The sequence below is a fragment of the Cetorhinus maximus genome, chromosome 10, assembly GCF_964194155.1.
Source record: "Cetorhinus maximus chromosome 10, sCetMax3.hap1.1, whole genome shotgun sequence".
In the NCBI taxonomy this organism is placed as follows: domain Eukaryota; kingdom Metazoa; phylum Chordata; class Chondrichthyes; order Lamniformes; family Cetorhinidae; genus Cetorhinus; species Cetorhinus maximus.
In genome coordinates this window covers 16,572,054-16,595,896 of record NC_135888.1, presented here as the reverse complement: position 1 = coordinate 16,595,896, position 23,843 = coordinate 16,572,054, and the positions used below count along the sequence as shown (strand labels likewise).

The following is a 23,843-nucleotide window of genomic DNA, read 5'->3' as shown; positions in this document are numbered from 1 at the left end:
TGGTAATACCGTAATCGCCACCGAGAGCGGTGGAAGCGGAAACAATGAATGATTTCAAAAGGAGATTGGATCGGCACTTGAGGGAAATAAACTGGAGGGCTACGGGGATAGAGTGGGGGAATGGGGCTGACTGGATTGCTCTACAGTCTCTATGGATGGGATGGGCTGAACGGCCTCCTTCTGCGCTGAAATGATTCTATAATTCAAAGAATTAGAAAGTGTCCACAGAATGAGCCAATTACTTCTACTTCAATCACCCACCTCCCCCACCAACCCCAGACACAGACAGATATGTACATATCCTTCATTCCTCATAGTTACTCACACCCAATTGAACCCTGAGCATGAGCAACTCTGGAGAATGTACAAATTCTGGCAGCTGTATCATCCCTCACAGATAGTGGCACAATTCTTGCAATTTCTATAACAGCGGGCCCACTGCCCCTGAAGAGTTCCCAAGCTCTTGGGGTCAGGTTTGAGATAATTTTGTTGCAAGTTACACTCATTATTAATACCAGGGTCGTATAGAAATAAGGCTGGTTGTTCACACGCGACTTTTGGTTGCTCCCTGTGAGGGATGAAAGGCAGCGAGGGTGGAAAGCTTTGCTGCAGGTTGTCCAGTTCGGAGCACTCATTACTGTTACCTGGCCATCCTTATACCAGCGAAGAGCAGGAGCTGGGGTGGCCCATGTTTCACACATCAGTGTCAACGTGGTGTTCACCTTGGTCTTCACCTGAGTGGCACGAAAACCTCCTGCCATCTGATCGTCCTTTACTATCAGTGGAGGAACTGGTGTGAAAGAATTTTTAAAGCGTTATCGACGAGGTTGATCATCATAGGCATTGTTCCAAAAGAAGATTTTGATTTGTGCTTACCTGACCTGTCCTGTTAATTGTACCAATTGAGGTTAAGCACGTACAGGTGGAGGGCATTGATTGAACGGTTGCTTGAGCACATATAAAGAGACATTTATTGACCGAAGAGTTGAGTGATGTCGGGAGATATATACCTGGAATGGTTCACTCTGTGAATAAGTTTATCCCATGTAAAGACTGGCTTAGGATTCTTCTTTTAGCAACTGGCTATCAGGAATATAATGTTAATTGTATGCTAATTATATTAAGATACACAAGTGAAGTGCATTGTTTAATTAAATGCTTTGAGCGCATATAAATAGGGGACGTAGCTATCAATTGGCTTTTTTTAACTGGTTATTTTATTTAATTTGTTAAATTGGGTACTGAAAATCGTGGACAGCTGGGACACTAGGTGTGCGAGAGGAGAGCTGTGAGGCTGGACAAAGTCAATAAACTCTCCTTGTAAAGAAAAGCTCTGTGTCTTGGTTTTGACTTCACCAACCGGCTTGGATTCTATTAACATATAACACCTGGGTCACTGAGTCAAACTCAAAGGCACATGTCAGTAGGGCTGTAAACTCTGTGGGATTATCTTGGGAATTATCAGGAATTAAAGTTCAATCTCTAGGGTTAAGATGCAAGCAACCCGGGAGTAACATCATAGGGCCAATTAAAGAATGTTCTTTGAACACGTTTGTTCATTAGTTACAAAAATTGGACATGGGATTAAAGGCTGTTGACTGATGGTGAGGAAATATTCAATTGTTTAATCTATTTAATTTCCAATTGGCAGGGGAAGGTGGTGCATTGGGAGAGTGGATATGTCAGTTGATCAATGACAGGAGAGAGTGAGCGGGGATCTGGAGGTATGTGAGGTGATGAAACCTCTAGGAACATGCCCAAAGTTGGTAACCCTATATTTAAACCGGGTGTCTATCCATGGGAAGAGTGAAAAAAATCAGGCCAAGATCCCCAGCCGCTCTTTCACACCTCTTAGTAGTATTGTTGAAAAAAAGAGGCATTTTCTGTTGAAGATTTTCGTCTTGCACTCATCAGGATAATTTGCAAGTAAGTGCCAATGTCAGGTGAAACAACAAATTTACACTGTATGAGAAGAGAGTGCTGATGGTTGGCAAGTGGACTCTGATTGGTAGAGGCGTTGCCATAGAGAATGCAGTTTCCCCTGACATTGGCATTTTCTTGCGAATTGTCCTGATGAGTGCGAGACGAAAAGCTTTAACAAAAAATGTCTCTTTTTATTCAGCAATACACAAGTTCTGCACTACCAAACGACTGCCTCCTTGTAGCTGTACCACATTAACAGTGGCAGAGGGATGATCACAGGTCACCTGTCAGCCATGAGGGGATTAAACAAAAGGGGAACCTACACTTGCTAGCAAGAAAAATCTCCAGAGAGGGGTGAATAATCAAAATTATCCCTTCCCATTTCTGAGGGAGTTGCAGATTGGGAAGAGCTAAGATTTGACAGAAGTTCCAATCCAAGAGTGGTGCATTCCATAATGGGATATGAATTATTATTTTTAAAATGTAAATAAAAATTCAAGAAAAAAAATGAACAAGAACATAACTTAAATGCGTCTGGCGCTCTTCTATAGCATGAGATTTAAAAACTAGCAAGGCTGAACCAAGAAAAGCCTATTTACCTCTTGCCATCCACCTCTGATAGTTCACCACTTTTTGTTTCCACACCCTGTATTACCTGCTCAACCATAACTTGACCCTGTTTCCCCTTTGGATACTTCAAGTATTTGAGTGCCACTTAATGTGAAATCACCGAGAAAGCACTTACTGAAGACTTTGAGCTCGTAGTCCTTCACAGCTTCCCCGGCCAGATTAGTCACAACACAGCTGTAACGACCAGCGTCTTCCTCCTGTACATTCAGAATCTGGAGCCCCCGACCTCCTGAAAACAGAAGGGCATTGTATTGCTGAACAAAGTGTATATGTGAAATCTTGCTGAAAAGAGAGACATGCTGTTGAAGCTTTTTGTCTCGCACTCATCAGGACAAACACAAGAATGCCAAATTTCAAATGATCGCAACCATTGACACCACAGGAGTAAAGGATGTTGATTGGTTGGCAAGTTGATTCTGATTGGCCAGAGCATTGCCATGGAGAAAGCTTGGGAAAGCTATGCTCCCCAAGCTTTCTCCTTGACAACACCCCGGCCAGAGACGACATGTCAGCCAATCAGCACCCTTTTCTCCCAGAGTATAAATTGTTGTGATTGTTTGAAACCTGGCATTCTTGCATTTGTCCTGATGAGTGCAAGATGAAATGCTTCAATAACATGTCTCTCTTTTCAACAAGGTTCAAGCTCTGTACTAAGCGATTATATGTGAAATTCTTGAATTTTTAATGGCGTTACATTTATTAACGGTAAAGTGCTTTGGTTCATTCGGAGGTTGTGAAAGGTGTTGTATAAATATGAGTTCTTTATGAGTAATGATATAACAATAATCAAAACATTAATAGCCGCTATTTTTATTTTCTCCACAGCATGTCCTCTAAAAGCAAAAATGATCGCATTGAATCCTTGACAGAGTAGATACTAAGGCGCTGGTTCCATCGACTCGAGAGTCTTGAGCTAGGGAGCATAGTCTCCATATGAGGGGCCAATCATTTAAGACTGAGATGAGGATGAATTTCTTCACCCAGAGGGTTGTGAATCTTGGGAATTTGCTCCCCCAGAGGGCAGTGGAGTATGATCAAGGCTGAGATAGATACCATTTTGGAGTCTAGGAGAATGACAGGATCTGGGGATCATCTGGCAAAGTGGAATTGAGGTCGAAGATCAGCCATGATTTTAATGAATGATAGAGCAGTCCTGAAGGGCTGAATGGCCTACTTATGTTCTTAGTATAACTCAATTACCGACTGAAGGGCTTGGGTCAAATGGGGAGCATTTGCGCGGGAAAGGATGCTTGCTGGGGCTTGTACTTATGGGGCTTCAGTGATAGGAGGAATGTTATGGCCAGGGAAGAAGGCTGCTCAGTATCTCCTGGTATTTTCCCAGCTCCAGGTATTGCTATACCCCTTTTACTAACCATATTAACATTTCTCTCTCCTGTTCAATTCTGATAAAGGGTACACACCCAGAACTTTATAACCTGCTATGTTTCTCTTTACATTGGCTGGCCGGCCTGCGCTGTATTTCCAACATATTCTGTTGTTTTAGATAAAGCCAAATATTTGTTATGATGGAATTGAATGGAATGGGTTGGATTAATTGGAGTTCGACACAATTAGAATGGATTCGGTCCATTGGAATTTCAGGCTGAACGCACATTAAACTTGGAAAATTAAAGAGAGAAAAATAAAGAACTTGCATTTATATAGCACCTTTCACTACCCCAGAACATTCAAAGCACTTTAAAACAAATTAAGGACCTGTGTTCCCTTTTTAAGTAGTCATTAATTTCAGGATAGCAAATGCAACAGCCAATTTGTGCACCGTTAAGGTTCCAGAATAAGCAATGAGATACCGATCAGCTAATGTGTTTTAGAGATGTTGGTTGAGGGATAAATATTATGCAGGACACCAGGTGCTGCTCTTTGTCCAATAGTGCCATGGGATCTCTTACATCCACCTGACAGAACAGATGAGACCTCAGTTTGATGTCTTATCTGACAAGTGGAACCTCCGACACTGCAGCACCCCTTCAGCGCTGCACTGGAGTGTCAGCCCAGTTTATTGTGCTGAAATTTCCGAAATGAGACTTAATCCATGGCCTCGTGACTCAGAGGGCTCACAACTGGGCCACGGTTGACACATACAGGTTTGGCTGGACCAAAGTGTAGTTTTGACTTTCACTGGATAAGAATTATTTGAATCTGGGAGACTCAGCAGCTACAACTGCACATCAGGAAATCACGGGGGGAGATGATGGTGCAGTGGTAAATGTCACTGGACTAGTAATCCAGAGACCCAGGGTAATGCTCTGGGATTCAAATCCCATCATGGCAACTGGTGGAATTTAAATTCAATTAATAAAAATCTGGAAGGAACAGCTAGTCTAACGATGAATCGATTGTCATCAAAAAACCCATCCGGTTTAATAATGTCCTTTAGGGAAGGAAATCTGCCATCCTTACCTGGTCTGGCCTACATGTGACTCCAGACCCACAGCAATGTGGTTGACTCTGAAGCGCTCCCTGAAATGGCCTAGCAAGCTACTCAGTTCAAGGACAGTTAGGGATGGGCAACAAATGCAGGCCTTGCCAATGATGCCCACATCCCACGAAAGTGTAACGGGGAAAAAAAGGCTCCCTACAATCCTCTTTCCAGATGGACAATCGTGGTGAACGTGTTCACAATTACCTGATCTGCGCACCTGGTGGGGAGCCTCCATGTCATAAAATTGGCGCCATTGCTTCTCTAACTCGGATTACACAAAATGAAACTGCCTCGGCAGGGAAATAAATACCTGGCAACAAGTGGATATTCCTGGAAGCCTTGAAGGGTATCCCGTCCTTGAGCCAGGTGATGGTTGGTCTCGGATAGGCCACGGCCTCACACAGCAGTGAGGTGGGATTATTCACAATAACAATGACATCCTCTGGGGCGCCATCTTCACTGACACTGGCAATTCTGGGTGTAACTAGGAAAAGGGACACCACACAAGGAAATGATGATCAGCACACAGCTCTCCCACAGACCGGACGCTGCCAACCAGTCTGTGAAATGAAGGAACATTCTAACCAAAAGCTGATACCGCAATCCAATCAGGGGCTGAATGGCCTCTTTCTGTACCGTAATGACTCCATGGACACACAAAATAGTTAGCATCATTTGTTCTCCAGTGGTAGTCCATTAACTTTTGGTGGCCATCTTATCTAATGTAATTTCCGATTTCTTGTCCCCACTCAACCCTTAAGCTACTCCCTTCTCCTCGTGGACTGAGCAATTTGAGAACACGGACTCAAGACTTATTCCCGGATCTTGCTGATAGGAGAAGCAATGGGGACAGGCAAAGGAACGGAAATGGGGTGGGGGAGGGGGGAGGAATGGGAACAGTGGGAAGAATGGACATGGGGGAAGAGGAAGGGGGAGGAGGGGAAACAGTGGAAGGAACAGGAGCAGTGGGAATTCTGGATTTGCATGAATTTGCATGCATCGCCATGTCATGAATGCTCATTAAAAACGCTACTCGCCGGAATCATGTACCCCTCCCAATCTTGTGCCATGCCAGTGGGAAATTAGACCAGTCTGATCATGTTTGGAAATAAGTGATGTGCAGCTGTCCGCCCTCACTTTACTCGTGACTTTGAGGTAAGTGCAACATTCAAAGCCCAGTGATGTCGGCGCTGTTCCAGCTTCTCAGCAATGCCAGCGTTACATCACACTGGTGGGGGTGTAGGGTTGGCCTATTCACGATGGGTACCTCCATACTCGGGGAGGACACCACTTAGTGTGTGCTGTGGGTCTCAGGCAGGACTGCACTCTGAAACAGAGACCAGCATTGTGACCAGTGGGGCGGGGCAGGGCAGGGCCGGGCGGGGGATGACAGAGACATGGGGGTTAATGGGGTATGGTGGGGTTAGGGGAGAAGGATGACAGAGACATGAGGGTCAATGGGATATGGTGGGGTTAGGGGAGAAGGATGACAGAGACATGAGGGTCAATGGGATATGGTGGGGTTGGGGGGGAGAAGGATGACAGAGACATGAGGGTCAATGGGATATGGTGGGGTTGGGGGGGAGAAGGATGACAGAGACATGAGGGTCAATGGGATATGGTGGGGTTGGGGGGGAGAAGATGACAGAGACATGAGGGTCAATGGGATATGGTGGGGTTGGGGGGGAGAAGGATGACAGAGACATGAGGGTCAATGGGATATGGTGGGGTTGGGGGAGAAGGATGACAGAGGCATGGGGGTTAATGGGATATGGTGGGGTTGGGGGGGAGAAGGATGACAGAGACATGGGAGTTAATGGGGTATGGTGGGGTTGGGGGGGAGAAGGATGACAGAGGCATGGGGGTTAATGGGATATGGTGGGGTTGGGGGAGAAGGATGACAGAGACATGGGGGTTAATGGGGTATGGTGGGGTTGGGGGAGAAGGATGACTGAGACATGGGGGTTAATGGGATATGGTGGGATTGGGGGAGAAGGATGACAGAGACATGGGGGTTAATGGGATATGGTGGGGTTGGGGGGAGTGGGGGAAAAGATGACAGACATGGGAGTTAATCGGCTAAGGTGGTGCTGTGGGAGGGTAAACAATGGCAGGCAGAGGGGAGACCAAGGGTGGAGAATCTAGAGCCCAACATGGAAGACTAGAACACAGACACAGATGAGAATCGAAATGTATAAATGAGAGGGGATGCACACAGGCTCTGGAATAGGAGTTGGTGGAGGGGTTGTTTTAGTGTGGCACAAGAGGGATGGGTTGCACAGAGACTCATGGGAGTCAGGGTGGGAAGGGAGACTGTGTTGTGCTCAGTCATGAGGGAACAGGAGAGCTTATCAAAAGACATTCATGGTCTGTGATCTGGGGCCAAGAGGTCAGACTGAGAGATTAAAGGCAGTCCTGGGGCTTTGTGTACCTGTAGTCAGGGTGAGAGATTAAAGGTGGTCTTGGAGCTTTGTGGACTATGCTACGGGGCTGTGCATGGCACACACGTCATTGTCCCATTCCAGGGGTTGTGTGCTTATTTGGGATAAGGCACAGCTTGGTGTACAGGGTGTGTTCATTGTCGGTGGTGATGGAGTTGTCTGGCTTGGTACTGGGCTACAGATGGGGAAAATGTAATAAAGGGGGTAATTGTAAGCTTTCCTGGGGGTGGGGGTTGGGGGGGGGAGTCTTCTCTGTATGTGACCATGCACACAGCCTCGAGATGGGGAGGGCTGAGGTCCACATGAGGCATGGGGACATCAACAGTGATGGGTTCCGCGGGGAGGGTAGGAATGTCCACCACAGTGACAATGGGCTCCAGGGTTACTGGGGGAGGCTGGAGAATCACCGGATGGAGGTCTACCTGCACATCGTGAGGTTCCAGGAAGATTGGAGGCACCTGAGCACTGGCAGGAGGAGGGCAGAAGCTGGTCTCAAAATAAAAAATGCAGCTCCACCATCTTGAAAGCCCTGAGTTATAGCGCAGTTTAAAATCAAAACTGGAAAAGAATCTGCACGGGAAGGGTCTGAGGCAGTGTGGGAGGAGCCCACAGCTGGATTAAGGGGCCCTTTTCAGGGGACATCCTCAAACTGTTTAGAGTCACAACATTGAAGTAGAGTCAGAGCTGAGAAAAAAAGAGGAAGACTTCCTTGAAAAGATGCAATTGGAGCCATTACCTTTTGGTGCGCTTTAACCAGAGACTGCATGCTTCACAATACAGTCGGTCCATTTGAACATTAACAGAAAGATATGCGAGAATGGAAAATTCAGGCAACTGTTAAGGAAGCACAGCTGCTGCATATCTGCCAGATCATCAATTGAAGCCTTTAATGTGCTTCCTCCGATCGGCATGGATAATAGGCCAAAGGGCGTCCAGTCATTGCTGAAGTACAAATTGAGCTTAATCAGCATACCAGATCAGAGATTGCAGGAGTGCCGTTGGTAAGGTGGCACATTTTATGAATGCATCCAAAGCTCTTCCAACCTCTGTGGGATTGAGATGTGAAGTATCAGGGTTGGCATCTTGGTCACCCAGATCTGTGAGTTTGCGCCTCAGCTACAAGAAAAGCTAGTAGCACAGATACAGCTCTAGGGCATGACAGTGGCTTTTTGTTTGCGAGCAAGAGGTCCACTATATTTCAGTAATCTGTTGCATATATCAGTCCATGGGAGAAGGAGGATTGAATAATGGAGGCAGCACAATGCTGCCTTCTTCATTGCAGTGATCCGATTGAGGCCCAGCCTGAGGTCTGTGGTACAGGGGAGCCCCGGCAAGACTCAGAGGATGAGGAGGCTAGACCCATCCCAAGGAGGTGACTCGCACAACCAAGGGTCTACCGAAGAAGACTTTCCCATCTGGAGATGAGAGAAAGACAATGCTGCGCACATCTGCACTTGCCAAGAGATGTGGTGGATCATACATGCCACGTTCTGCGGGAGGATCTAATGCCCCATGGACTGCGAGGACACCCCTGCCAGTGCCCTTAAAGGTTACCGCCACGCTCATTGTTTTTGCCTGCGGATTGTTCCATGTATCCACAGGGGATCCATGCAGTATCCCACAGTTTGTAACACATAAATATATCAAGGAGATGACAGATGTCCTCTACAGTAAGGCTCATCATTATGTGAATTTCACACTCGATGAAGCTAGCCAGGCTGCTAGATTTCTGGGGTTTGCAGCTATCTGAGACTTCCCTAGAGTACAGGGTGCACTCAGTTGCACACACGTGGCTCTGAGAGCTCCATGGCAGCAGCCCTTGATGTTCATTACCAGGAAGGCGTTCCACTCCATGAACATGCAACTGGTGTGGGATCATCAGAAGCATATCATGTACATTTGTGCCAGGTACCCTGGGAGTTCCTATGACTCATACATCCTGAGTCACTCTCAGGTACTTCACATATTCGAAAGGACTCAGCGATTACAGGACTAGCTGCTTGGGGGTAAGGGGTACCCGCTCAAACATTGGCTCATGATCCCATGCATTGTCCTCAGAGTGCCTCGGAAGAGAGATACAATGCATGCATAGCTTGACACGATCCATCATCCAGCAGACCATTGGCATCCCCCTGAAGATGTGCTTTTGATGTTTGGATCACTCAGGTGGGGCTCTGCAGTACTCTCCACAGAGGATGTCCCGCATGATCGTGGCCTGTTGCATCCTTCACAACCTGGCGCTTCAAAGGGGGATCCTTTGCCAGAGGGAGATATGGAGGAGGCCAAGTGCTCCTCAGACGATGAAGAGCAGGGAGGGCAGGAAGCTGAAGAGCGATATGAGGATCAGCTTCCACGTGAGGATGCCATCGAAGAACCATAATGTGGAAGACGTGTTCGTGACACACTGATAGCCATCAGATTCCAGGAGGAGTAAGCTGCAGGCAATGGGACAATCCTTCTGTCTCTTAGTGTCATGCCAAAGCACCAAACCAGCTACAACCAGTTACATCGAGAGCAAGTTGAGCATTCGGACTTGCACCTTCAACCCTCATGATTCACCAAATCCTAAACTTTGGCGAACCCTGTATCCATGCGCTCTGGAAAGTGAAAAATCAGCACAATTGCACAAACACTGCATCAAAGGACTTGATGCAGTTGTTGCCGCCTTAATGAAAAATTTTTAGTGGACACTGAGATGTGCGCATGGTCGGAGAGACCATCATGGCTGCAGGTCTTGTGTTTTGACACTACCAATGAAGACGGCCTTCTCATTTTGACAAACAATTACAGCCAACATTCCCAGGCTATTGAGCACACCTAACTCCATGTTGTTTGTAAGTAGTAGAGGTTACTAACACATTTTGCAAACACTTCCATTAAAGAGTTTGACATATCTCACTGACACAACACTGGGGCCGAGTAACTGTCATGACTCAGCTGCACATCACATGAATGTGAGGCTTACAAGGGATGGTGATCACTGAATGGGAGCATGGCTCACTCTCACAATAAGAGGGCGCATAGATGCATCTGCACAATGTTTTTAAATGATGAGACCATTCTCCCAAACAGCAAATGTATTTACAAAGGTGCTTGATATATGCAGTGATTGAACACCTGTGACCCAGAAGTGATGTCAAAGTTTCTTAATTTTTCTAACCCTACCGTTATGTCTTGGTGCATCCACGCTATAGGCAGCAGAGGTGGAGGCAGCCTGCTGACTGCTATGCCCCTGTTGTCTTTGATGACTTTGGCAGGTGTCCTCTAGAGAGCCGAGACCTGGAGGGCCCCAGCCTGCTTTGGGTCTCCTACTTTAGGGCAGGTGCTCTCGCCTCAGCCTGTACAGCTGGAGGGGATGGGGTCACAGGCAGAGGGGATTGGGATCGGCTGGACACTCTCGGAGTCACCTGGGTGGATGGCCCCGGGATCTCCATCTGCTGGTCCTCCCCGCTGCGGGTACCTGTGGGCCTCTGCCGGACTACCTAAGGAGAAGGGGTTCCTGGAGGGAGGTCAAGGTGCCCCAGCCTCCTGTCATCTAGCCACTAATGGATACCACCAATGTCTATAGCGATGGAGTGCAGGTGCGAATGCAAATCCGGCAGGATCCGCTGGACCAAGGTTTCCAAGGCAGCCACCACCCTTCCCAAGGAGACCTCGAGGTGCTCGCATGTCGGGGCCACGACATTGAACAGAATGCGGACACACTCCTCCCTTCTTCGCTCTAGTCTGTTGACTGCCTCTCGCAACTCTACCTGATTTTCAGCTGCCTGTCGTTGCATCCCCGGCATGTTAGAGACAGCTGCTTGCAGAGGCTCATCATCTGACTCAGACTCAGTGGGTGCCTGAACTCCGACAGTCCTCCGAGTGCCAGAGACCTGGACTGGCGCTGCCTCTGGTTGCTGTGGAGACGTGTCTGGGAAGTGTTCTCCAGAATGTGACCCCGAGCCTAATCTAGATCCATGACCCACTGGGGTGTGTGTCTCTGCACTGGCGGAGGGTGCAGGTGAACATAGTGAGGGGTGTTCTTCAGATGGAACTTCATTATCCTCCTGTGAGGTTAACTGGGGCTTATGTTGCCTGTGTTGGTCTGTCTGGACCTCCTGCTGCCTATAAGAGACAGAAGATAGATTTAGTTCATGAACAGGCTGAATACAACATTGCACATCACTCACTGTGAATGTCAGGATGTGATAAACTCATGGAGGGCTCATCCGTACTGGCTTACTGGGAGGGGCCGATCACTGTCCTCCCCTGCCATCTCAGAGGCATCCTCCTCAAATCTGGAGAGCTCCTGGATGTCGGCCGTCCTTCCTCCTGTCTGGGATTTCTCCCTCTTGTTCTGGGCAAGCGTGGCCTGCATGAAGATGAATGGAATGGAATGTGATGAGATGGAGGAGAAGTCGGGATGCATGCATGCCTACTGTGGGTTCTGAGCCCTCCCTAGTAAGGGCTGAGGATGGAGTTTGTGCAGCATGATAGATGAGATGCTGGTGATGTTAAAAGTGTTCGTGAGACAATCAGTGCTGATGTCTCCCCTGCCTTTATTGTGTAAGATCACTGAGCAGTGTAACCCTTTGAGTGCATGATGCCACAATGAGAGTGTGAGATTGGAGTGAGCTGAGGGTTGACTTACCCTGGTGGAGCAGATGAGATCATTCATCCTCTTCCTGCATTGGATGGCGTTTCTGGGGTGGGGGGTGCCCGACAAGCTGATCTCCCTTGCAACCGCCTCCCCAGGCCGGTGAGGTGAGACTGGTGGGTCTCCTGGAGCCATCCCTTGGGTCGAGGACATCCCGGTGCTGGCGGACTCCATGATCGAGGGCCTCAAGGGAGTCATTGCTGAACGTTGGTGCAGCTCTTTTCTTGGGTGCAGCCATTTGAAGAGGTTTCCTGCACATGTCTGGGCTGGAGAGAGTGAATGTGTGTATTCAGGTGGCATTTCAATATGGCGCCCAGATCTTTGACCCTATTAGGTAACGGCAGGGTGGACGAATCAGTGCCAGCCCCACCATGTGATTCCGAGAGCTACCCACCGACACACAATTAATTAGCTTCCGAGCATGAAATTGGGCGCGAGTTCCTACCACATTGTCCAGCGGGAAATGCACTGCGAAGCCCGCCAGCCCCCGCATTTATCTCCAAAATAGAAAATTCCACTCTGTGTCCCTAGATGCACCATCACTGGCTGCTCCTGTTGCTGAGTGACAATAGCACAGGTTTGTCATTACCCACCCTTTCTCAACCCATCTCCTGTGATCATGCAGCACAGTACACCACGTTAAACATTCACTTCCTCCAGCACTGATGCACAGTGACAGCAGTGTGTACCCTCTACACCAAGGCTCCTTCAAAAGCGCCTTCCAAACCTGTGACCTCTACCACCTAGAAGGACAAGTGCAGCAGGCACATAGGAACACCGCCACCTGCAAGTTCCATGCCAAGTCATAGGCTATCCTGACTTGGAAATATATCGCTGTTCCTTCACTGTCACTGGGTCAAAATCCTGGAACTCCCTCCCTAACAGCACTGTGGGTGTACCTACACCACATGGACTGCAGCAGTTCAAGAAGACATCTCACCACCACCTTCTCAAGGGCAACTAGGGATGGGCAATAAATGCTGGCCTAGCCAGCGATGACCAAATTGAAAAAAAATAGACAACAGGTGAAGGAACTGAGAGAGAGAGAGAGGGAGAGAGAGAGAGGGGGAAGAAAACTAAAATATGAAAACTAAAATAAAATTTAATAAAACAGTTCTAGAGGAACTATTTTGCAAATTTACACCAAATGATGGATTTTACTTTGCCCATAACAGTTCAAACATGTGCGATATAATTGAAAGATTTTCTCAGGCTGTTTTCATTAAAGTAACTCTAACTTTACTGCTTAGCTTTGGCAATCCTCAGTAAGCATTGTTAAGTGATTAGCTACACTTTCTGAAACCAATTTCCAATGGACAGCAGCCACACCACAAACTGTACAATTCAGCATCACATTGGCAGTGACTCAGAGAGAGAGAGTTGGAACGTACACTGTCTACATTGGTGCTTGGCTCTGGTTGAGTTAAAGGTGCAGGGAGCTATACTCTAGATGAAGTCCATGATCTGTGCGACCTCAACACTGAAGCTGGGCTGAAGCATTCTGTTTCCCATCACTGAAATCTCCTTCAATAACTTCTTTAAGCGTTAAAAATTCCAAATAGGATGAGCTGCCTGAAGTTGCCATGGAGCGATGGAAAGTGCCCTAGTGCCTAACATTCCCCATATGGTGAACTCCTGATCTTAACTTTGAAAAGAAGGGAGAGCAGGGATAGAGCAAGGATAGAGGAGGGATAGAGCAGGGATAGAGCAGGGATAGGGGAGGGATAGGGGAGGGATGGGGGAGAGATGGGGGAGGGATAGGGGAGGGATAGAGCAAGGATAGAGTAGGGTGCTTCCTATGGGATCAGAAAGGAAACACAAACCCAGATCACATTTCATCACCTTGTAAAAGATAGAAGCCTATTAATCATCTGCACAATCTACTGTTCCGCACATACTGACATATTCATTTTTAATCAATTGAAGTTGGAAGACTTTATGTTTTTGTCTCTTTTTTCCCCAGTACCATTTCACCCAACATTGCACAATTCTGTGATCACAAAAGTTTGCTGGCAGCGCCAGTCTGAATCTCCCCTATGTGGGGTTAACAAGGTGGCCTTGCCCTCTGACACCTCTTCCCTCACTCAGCCCTAGTCAGAGGGATATGTCTAATCACTGCTTGCCAAAGATGGAGAGCGGTAGCACAGTGGTAAGGTTACTGGACTAGTAATCCAGGTGCCTGGGTGGATATTCTGGAATGTAACGCTACTCTCATTAATAATGATTATTACACTTGCTGTTGTAAAAACTCTTTAGGGCAGGAAATCTGCCATCCTTATCTGGTCTGGCCTACAAGTGACTGCAGACCCACAGCAATGTGGTTGACTCTTAACTGTTCTCTGAAATGGCCTAGTAAACCACTCCGTTACACTTGTAGTTCAGCCACCTGCTAAAGGGCTGTTAGGGCAGGGCAATAAATGTTGGCCTTGCCAGTGGCACTCACATCCCCAAGAATTAATTTTTTTTAGAAGTTGCCTAATGTGATGTAGTTGGAGTCAGGATCACAATGGAGTTAGTGGGGAGGGTGAGGGTTCACAGTTACTAATTTACATCCTTCCACTCCATGGCATTGTACTTCAGTGCGTCACCATGCTCTCTGCCCAGAGATGCTCATTTTTAATATCCCACCTCGGTCTCACTCACCTAGAACTCTGAGATGGTAGTTTATAGATTTGTCACCTACGGAGTTGTTTGCCACGCAAGTGTACTGTCCTGTGTGGGACAAAGTCGCCTTGGGGATTTCCAGGGTGGATCTGTCTGATGAAACCCGATAGTCTGTGCTGTCATTCAATTCCTGACCATCTCTCAACCAAGTGATCTGTGGTTTGGGATTGCCTGAAATGAAAGATAAATGGGTGCTGATTTATTATGTCGGCACTATATCTGTTGGTGGAAGCTGCCTTTTCTCATTTGTGACATAACAAACTGTGAAGTGGAATGTATTTGCAGAGGGCGTCCTGCATCTTGGAGTTCATTAAAAACATATGGAGACAATCACACTGCACAAACAGTAAAATACATACACCCGGGTTTGTCACAATGACGGAATACAGTTGGAATAGTACACCTGGTACTTATCAGAGAATAGCACTGAGAAAGGCACATCTTGTTTATAGTGCAGAGAATCTTGCACTTTGGATACACTATAGAGAATAATACACTCTGTGTACTATCACAGAGAATAGTGTCACCAATATAGAACAGAGATTTTTAGACATGTTAACAGTGTGACCTTTGTTCTCCATATTTTAATATCAGGTAATGAGATGAAAGGAATGTAGGAGTTGTTCATCATTATAATTACTTCAACAAAACTGCTGCTTGGTGCATGTGGTGTGCATCAATCATCAGAAAGTATCCAGAAGGAACGCACAGTAAATGCGTTAATAGGCCAATAGACTGAGAATTTGGCTTAGTTTGACAGATAGAATCAGGACTTCTTAGTCTGAATGGTGCGGGGCTGACATGTTGTGTGATACACTGCATAACACACTGTGTGTCTACATCGGTGAATACTAATCAATCCCCTGGATATGAGCTGATTCAGAAATTTCCGCAAAGTCACTTTAATTGACAATGAAAGGAGTATATTACAGATAATTATAAATGGTTTTCATAAAACGTAATTTTAATTTGCTTCCTTGGAATAATTTTTGAAGTTATGTTTTGCAGCCAGAGCAGTGGAGGAGGCTTTCACCCAAAGCTCTGCTACAGTAACACAGTGTGAAAGGCACTCCACAAAACGCACCCACTGCCAGTTATTGCCTTCTTTCCCCTCCCCCCACACCACAATTGAGACCAGAATCTCAACATGCAAGGAATTGTGGCGCTTTGGAGCCTCTTCTTGTCACCTCTTCCAGCACCAATGCACAGTAGCAACATGTCACTCTAGGAAACAGTTGAGATTTGAGACAGCAAGGGTCACTAAACTCTCTCTTTAACACATACAAAAGGTCATCAATCTGAAACGTTAACTCTGTTTCCCTCTCCACAGATGCTGCCTGATCTGCTGAGTATTTCCAGCCCTTTTCTATTTTTATCTCTCTTTAACACACTGCTCTTCTGTTGATATACTTTCTCCGTTTACAGGTTATCCCCAACAGGTACTTCCTTTCCAGAGTGCAGGGAGGGTGCAAAATAAAAACTAATTAAGAAAATGAAAGAATCAGGTAAATTGGTCTCATATGATATGTGTGTGTGTGTGTGTGTGTGTGTGTCTGGGGCGAGGAGCCAATAATTAATCATGGCTTCTGCTCCTGACAGTGATCCACTGACAACCCCTCCTCCCAAACCCATGTAAAGTATCTGTGGACATCAGGACAGGATCAAGGTTAGGTCACCTCCTGATGATTGAATATTGGGACAACACTCAAGTGCTAGTAGAATGGCTGGATGAGTAAGATACCAAGAACTTGAGGAACCTATTTTAGGATGGCTTCTTAGCTTTAGAAGGGAGCAATAGCAGGGAAAACACAAAACTTGTACATTGGCATATACAATCTTTGGACTAATTGAAAGAAGCCTTCAGGATTCACTCACCCGTGGTCAAACAAGTCAGGCTGATGTTCTGTTCTTGCTTAATCTGCACCTTTTCCACCTGGTTTTCATTTAAAATGGTGGGAGGACCTGCACAAACATGGAGTGTGGGAATTTTAGTGAGCCATAATGGACTTCACCTTTACACTGATCCTCCCCACTTGACAACATGGTTATCAGCCATGGTCTCTAAGACACTCCAACCAAACTCCTCTGCTTTGCTCCTCATCTTTGAAAACCTATCATCATGTGTTTGGTAGTCTCTTCCGAAGAGCTGGTGCAGACTTAAGGGGCCGAATGGGCTCCTTCTGTGCTATACTATTTTATGTCGTTTTCCACTACTCCATTTTTGGTCCCTGAGGAGTTTGGAACAATCGCCACATTAAATATCTCACTTTTGTTCACCGAATTTGATCTTTATTGTTGTACCAACATGGTCCTTACGGTAAGCAAGCTTCTGCCTCAAGGAGACATTGTTATCATTCAAAGACCTGTCCCATCTGAGGTGATGTCAGGAGAATTATAGAAACTTGGGTTTTAGGAACATGGTGTTAATAGTATTTTAATTATATTAAGATACACAGGTGAAGGCCATTGTTTAATTAAGTACTTTGAGCACATATAAACAGGGGATAGCTGGGACACTGGGGGTGAGGGAGAGCTGTGAGACGGAACAAGTCAATAAACTCTCCCAATAAAGTAAAGCTCTGTGTCTTGGTTTTGACTTCACCAACTGGCTCGAATTCTATTGACATATAGAAACAGAGTTAGCCATTCAGCCCCTCAAGCCTGTTTTATCATTCAGTGCAATCATGGCTGATCTGTATCTTAACTCCAGACACCTGCCTTGGCTCCATATCCTTTCACCCCCTTGTTTAACTCTTACAACTGACACTGTTGAAAGAGACTATCCTGAGGTAAAATCAATTAACCCTTTTTGAGACGGGGTAGAGTTGGACTCTGGGTGGGAGAACGATCAAAACCTTGTTTAAGGACGGGAAGGAAGAGATGCAGAAAGTCTTCTGGAGAATGCGAGGGAGTTGGATCCTTTTACTTGGAAGGGGGAGGGAGATACAGACTCTGTTAATGGGGAAGTGGGGAGTGGTTATGGAGAGAGAACCCTCTTGAAGAGGGAAGAGAGAGGCCCATTTGGGTGAGGAAGAAGAGGATAGAGTGAGAGGTGGTATTGCTGAGGGGAGAGGGGGAGAAGGGACAAACTCAGTGCCTCTTGGTAGAAAGGTGACTTGCATGGACATTAAGGGATTAAGCAAATCGGGCTGAAAAGTGATGCTCTTGGTTGAAGAGCCCACTGAGACTCACTGTCTGAGCTCATAACGTGAAGACTAGCCACTTTGGGGTCCAAGGATGACTGAACCTATTCCGGAACCTTCAGGAAAGGAGGGAGAAGGGAAAAACAAAGATTAGTGGCCATGATCCTCTTCATGATATCTATTTATACAGATATCTAGAGTGGGTTAGGTGCCACACAATTCTGAGTACACAGAAAATTTACTGGTGTCAGAATTCACAGGTAATGCTGAGAGGCCGATGGAGCTGGGGGTTTGAAATGAGATCCTCAACAGTTCTGTCCTCCTTACTCAGCACATCCAGATGAAAGTCCTTCACAGCTTCCCCCACAGCGTTGCTGGCTACACAAGCATAATGGCCGGCATCTTCCACGAGGATACGGGTCAGTTTGAGGGTGCGTCCACCTTGGGGCGAATCAGAGAATGGGAAAGGGTTAACGCAGTAAATGAATCCCATAGTTAACAATGATTAGTACAGTCGTAAAGGAGGGGCAAAGCTTAACAGAAGGTGCAAGAGAGAAAAATGCGTTGCGATTATGTTATTGCAGTAACACCTGAACTGGACTGTTTAAAGGACTGTTTGAAGGGTGTACATGCCTCTTTCAGGTCTCTGTACCCTGGGCCACACACTAACAGATGACACCAGGTTAAGCTGCTTGTAGCTTCCGTCAGTTTAGCTGTTAGAAATTGTACAGGAGCAGTTTGGTCCCAGATTTCGCTGTGATATTCGCCTCATCCCCACCCTGGGCCTATACAGGGAGCACTGGGCTTCCCTTTCCCAGCTGCGCTACAGCACATGCTCCAGCAGTGGGGAACCACTGGCAGGAGAGCCTGCTTCCCTGCCCTGTGGCACACCTGCACCACAACACCAATCTCCTGTGCCCAATTAAAACTTTATTCCAATGGACGGGCAGATTCAGGGCAAAGCAGCAGCTCAGTCAGGGTCACCTGACATCGTGTGTGCACTCGGGAGCCCAGCAAAGCATCCTTCAAGAAGGCCCAGTGCAGCGGTAATACACCCTGTCTAGAGCAGTGCGTTGGAGGAAACCTGGCTTAACACTGCGAAGAAATGAGAAGCTGCTTATTTCGAGTTCGGAAGAGGTTCATTATCAGGAAAACTGACTGATGAAAGGTAGGTAGTTCCAGGGGTTAGGTGAAAGTGGGCCTAATGTCTTACCAATACACCAGAGCCCAGGCTCAGTGCCAGCACCATGCTAGTGCCAGTGCCAGACTCACTGGCACAGAGCTGGCTCAGTGGCCAGGCTCACTGCCAGCTCTGTGCCAGTGCCAAGCTCATTGCCAGCTCTGTGCCAGTGGCCAGGCTCACTGCCAGCTCTGTATCAGTGGCCAAGCTCACTGCCAGCTCTGTGCCAGTGCCAGGCTCACTGCCAGCTCTGTGTCAGTGGCCAGGCTCACTGCCAGCTCTGCATCAGTGGCCAAGCTCACTGCCAGCTCTGTGCCAGTGCCAGGCTCACTGCCAGCTCTGTGGCAGTGCCAGGCTCACTGCCAGCTCTGCATCAATGGCCAGGCTCACTGCCAGCTCTGTGCCAGTGCCAGGCTCACTGCCAGCTCTATGCCAGTGGCCAAGCTCACTGCCAGCTCTACATCAGTGGTCAGGCTCACTACCAGCTCTGCGCCAGTGCCAGGCTCACTGCCAACTCTGTGCCAGTGCCAGGCTCACTGCCAACTCTGTGCCAGTGCCAGGTTCACTGCCAACTCTGTGCCAGTGCCAGGCTCACTGCCAGCTCTGTGCCAGTGGCCAGGCTCACTGCCAGCTCTGTGCCAGTGGCCAGGCTCACTGCCAGCTCTGTGCTAGTGGCCAGGCTCACTGCCAACTCTGTACCAGTGCTAGGCTCACTGCCAGCTCTGTGCCAGTGGCCAGGCTCACTGCCAGCTCTGTGACAGTGGTCAGGCTCACTGCCAGCTCTGTGCCAGTGGCCAAGCTCACTGTCAGCTCTGTGCCAGTGCTAGGCTCACTGTCATCTCTGTGCCAGTGCTAGGCTCACTGTCAGCTCTGTGCCAGTGGCCAGGCTCACTGCCAACTCTGTGCCAGTGCTAGGCTCACTGCCAGCTCTGTGCCAGTGGCCAGGCTCACTGCCAGCTCTGTGACAGTGGCCAGGCTCATTGCCAGCTCTGTGCCAGTGTCCAGGCTCACTGCCAGCTCTGTGCCAGTAGCCAGGCTCACTGCCAGCTCTGTACCAGTGCTAGACTCACTGCCAGCTCTGTGCCAGTGGCTAGGCTCACTGCCAGCTCTGTGCCAGTGCTAGGCTCACTGCCAGCTGTGTGCCAGTGCTAGGCTCACTGCCAGCTCTGTGCCAGTGGCCAGGCTCACTGCCAGCGGCCAGGCCCACTGCCAGCTCTGTGCCAGTGGCCAGGCCCACTGCCAGCTCTGTTGCTGTTAGCTGGGGCTGTGAGTGAGGAATACATCAGTGACAACTCCGGCCTCTGATCAGTAAGCATATGGTTCCTGCAGGGAATTGCACACGTGCCGACATCTGGGGCCGAATTTTCTGGTGGGCATCAGGACCCCAACACCGGGGCCATAACTGGGTCCCGACCCCGATGATGTCCAAGTCGTGCACAGCTTCGCGATCTTCTGGGAGACGGCCAATTAACAACCCCACTGGGAGAAGAGGGAAGAAAACTGGCTGACAAAAACATCACATAAATCTGCATTCAGCAACATGTAAGCTCACCTAGAGTTAATTGCAGGGCAATGCGAGACCCACGCTGCAGCTGAAATCAACATGTTACCAAACCCTTTACTTTTCCAAGTCTGACCCCCTTGTCATTGTGACTAACACTGTCAGACATCAAAAGAATGATTTATTTCTCCCTCCAAGAATAGAAGTAGAAAAAAAATGTGCCAAATGAAAGGTTTAGCAAATGTGAGTGGCAGATTAATGCCAAGGTCATGACCACCAGGTGTTAGCCACAAGGTCTCCAACAAACTGATCCAACACATCATTAATGTTAAGAGGCAAGAGGGCTCCTTCTCATCAATTTTCCTAAGTGGCAAGAGCTCGGTGTCCGTGTGAGTGTCTGACTGCTTATGTATGTGTGCGCCTATGTTTACATATGCATGTATGTTTGCGTTTGCATGTCAGAGTCATTACGGAGCGCAAGGAGGCCATTCAACCCATTGAGTCCATGCTGGCTCTCTGTACAGCAATCCAGTCAGTCCCACTCCCCAACTCTATCCCCATGGTCCTGCAAGGTTATTTCCCCCAAGTGCCCATTCGATTTCCTTTTGAAATCATCCGTCATCTCCATTTCCACCAGCCTCGTGGGCAGCAAGCTCATTTTGACTTGCTGCGTAAGAAAGTTCTTCCTCACATCCTCCCTGTATTTATTGCCCAAACCCTTAAATCTGTGCCCCCACCCGCCTTATACCATCAGCTAATGTAAAGAGCTTTTCTTTGACTACTTTACCTAAACCTGTCATAATATTGTACACTTTTATCAAATTTCCCTTCAATCTCCTTTGCTGCAAGGAAAACAGCCTCAGCTTTTCCAATCAAACCTTGTAGCTAAAATCTCTCACCCCGGGAACCATTCCGGTAAATCTCCCCTGCAGCCTCGCTCTCAAGGACCCTCCACACCCTTCCTAAAGTGTGGTGACCGTGTAAAGTGTGTCGTGTGCCTATTTACCATAAGCAAAATTTATAATGCCAGCCAATGTCTGATAAGAGTTCTCAACATTCAAGGCTCACTCTCAACGCACAATCTCGGGAACTCACCTTGTGAAGATTTCAAGGTCTAAACCGGTGACTCACACACACACAATATTACTGTCTGGTGTCAGCACCAACACACTGCGCCATTGTCCTTCCTGGAGTTCAAGCATTTAGTCAGTCCGGAAGTCCAAATAGATTTGCCATTCTGTAAGGGCATGGTCCTTTTAAAAAAAAAACACTCTTAGAAAAGAAAAGGAGGTTAATTCTCCTCCTTACCTGACAGCACTTGCATCTTACTGCTGGAGACGATGGGTGATCCGTTTCTGAACCAGGTAAAGACAGGTGGCGGGGTTCCGGAGGCCTCGCATGTCAGAGCGATCGAGCTGCTCAGGAGGGTGCTGATATTTTCTGGAGCCCCCATCTCCCCAGTGATAGCTGGAGGGACTGACCACAAATACACACATACACACAGAGTTCAGCTGTCAGTCACTGATGGAGATACAGCAGACAGCAAAAGCATTTTTACCCACTGACCCCTCTCCTGATTTAACCATCTGTATAAGCCTTGCATTAGCATCTAAATACCAAATATATAAACCTCAGCTTTAAATCCCCTTTGTTTTAAGAACTCTATTTACAACTCCGCTTAACATCCTCGCCTGTCAGTTCAGGAAGACAGGCACTTTGAAAAGCTAAGAAACTCAGTACTCCGGATTATGACATTACCTTGCAGCTACCTTGGCAAGCAGCAGATAACAGGGCGGAAGCCAGCTGGAAAATAAGGAGGACATCTCCAGGAGTCACGGACCACAGGGACAGGGTGTTTAGGGTGGGGCGAGGTAGAGGTTGGTGCTTCTACATCATTCAAAACCCCCCCTTGGACCTACTTTCCAGTGCACCCTGTGACATGGTGAGCAAGGGCTGCCAGTCAATAAGTTCCCATCACGACAAAATCCTTCAGCGGTGATGGTCCTGAAGGCAGCCGAAAGGTCACAGCAGGGCCTTGTCCTCATTGGCACAGGCTCACCCAATCAGCGCAACCAGGTAATGCCCCACCCAGACAGTGAGGCCTAGCGGTGCAACAGCCTCACATTCTAAAAGACAACATGCACAGGCCCTTGTACAGATTCCAACTTCAAATTCCCCATTTCCATGAAAACCTGGGGTGTCTGTCTCAGTGATGAAGGGTAACCATGGGATGTTCAAGTATCTGATTTTTTAACCAATTAGCCAATCAAGGATGAAATAGCAAATGCCCACACCAGGGTGGGGTGGGGTGGGGAGGGGAGGGGAGATTGGTATTGTCACGGGACTAGTATTCCAGAGACCCAGGGTAATGCTCTGGGGACCCAAGTTCGAATCCCATCAATAAAAATCTGAATTAAAAGTCTGATGATGACGACCATGAAACCATTGCCGACTGTGATAAAAACCCATCTGATTCACTAATGTCCTTTAGGGAAGGAAATCTACCATCCCTACCTGGTCTGGCCTACATGTGACTCCAGACCCACAGCAATGCGGTTGACTCTTAAAAAATGCCCTCTGAACAAGGGCAGTTAGGGATGGGCAATAAATGCTGGCCTAGCCAGCGACGCCCACATCCCACGAACACATTTTTTAAAAAGGCCCTTCATTGTAACAATGGGGAGCTCTCCTCCAATAAATAGCCTAGAAACGGGGGTAGAATGGCTACCTGCCCACAAGCAATGAGTAGCACATTAAGGTAATTAAGAGGCTGACTGGAATTTTCTTATCTGCCTGCAGGATCCTCATGACTTCGGCAGCACAGAGGTGCCTGGAGGCACCCTTGAAGGGGACACTCATTTAAAACCGGGATGCGAAGGAACTTCTTCTCTCAGAAGGTAGTGAATGTCTGGAATTCTCTACCCCTGAGAGTTGTGGAGGCTAGATCACTGAAAGTGTTTAAAGAGGAGGTAGTTAGATGTTTGAAATATCGGGCAGTTGAGGGCTATGAGGAACTGGCACAGGAGAGGAGTTGAGGCCTGGGGCAGATCAGCCATGATCTTCTTGAATAGCGGGGGCAGGCTTGATGGGTCGAATGGCCTACTCCTGTTCCTACTTCTTATGTTCTTATGCCAAAGCTCCAGACAGGCTTTGAGGCCTCCCCTGCTAACCTGGTCACAGCTGTGGCCACAGACTACCCTGTGGAACGTTCTCCTTACACAATGGTGGCCCAGCAGCTGTGGCCATTTTTTTATTTCGAAGTTTTTAAAGCGGCTGAGA

At 47.7% G+C, this 23,843-nt stretch overlaps 1 protein-coding gene across 1 annotated transcript in view; it reads right to left on the bottom strand.

The window, feature by feature from the left end:
* Positions 1-23,843, bottom strand: part of LOC144686126 (hemicentin-1-like) — a 418,005-nt gene that overhangs the window by 214,442 nt on the left and 179,720 nt on the right. Inside the window, 7 exon segments of the mRNA XM_078551270.1 lie at positions 645-790; positions 2,669-2,782; positions 5,307-5,480; positions 14,720-14,911; positions 16,616-16,702; positions 18,211-18,324; positions 21,873-22,040. Of these exon segments, the coding sequence (XP_078407396.1) occupies positions 645-790; positions 2,669-2,782; positions 5,307-5,480; positions 14,720-14,911; positions 16,616-16,702; positions 18,211-18,324; positions 21,873-22,040 (995 nt within the window).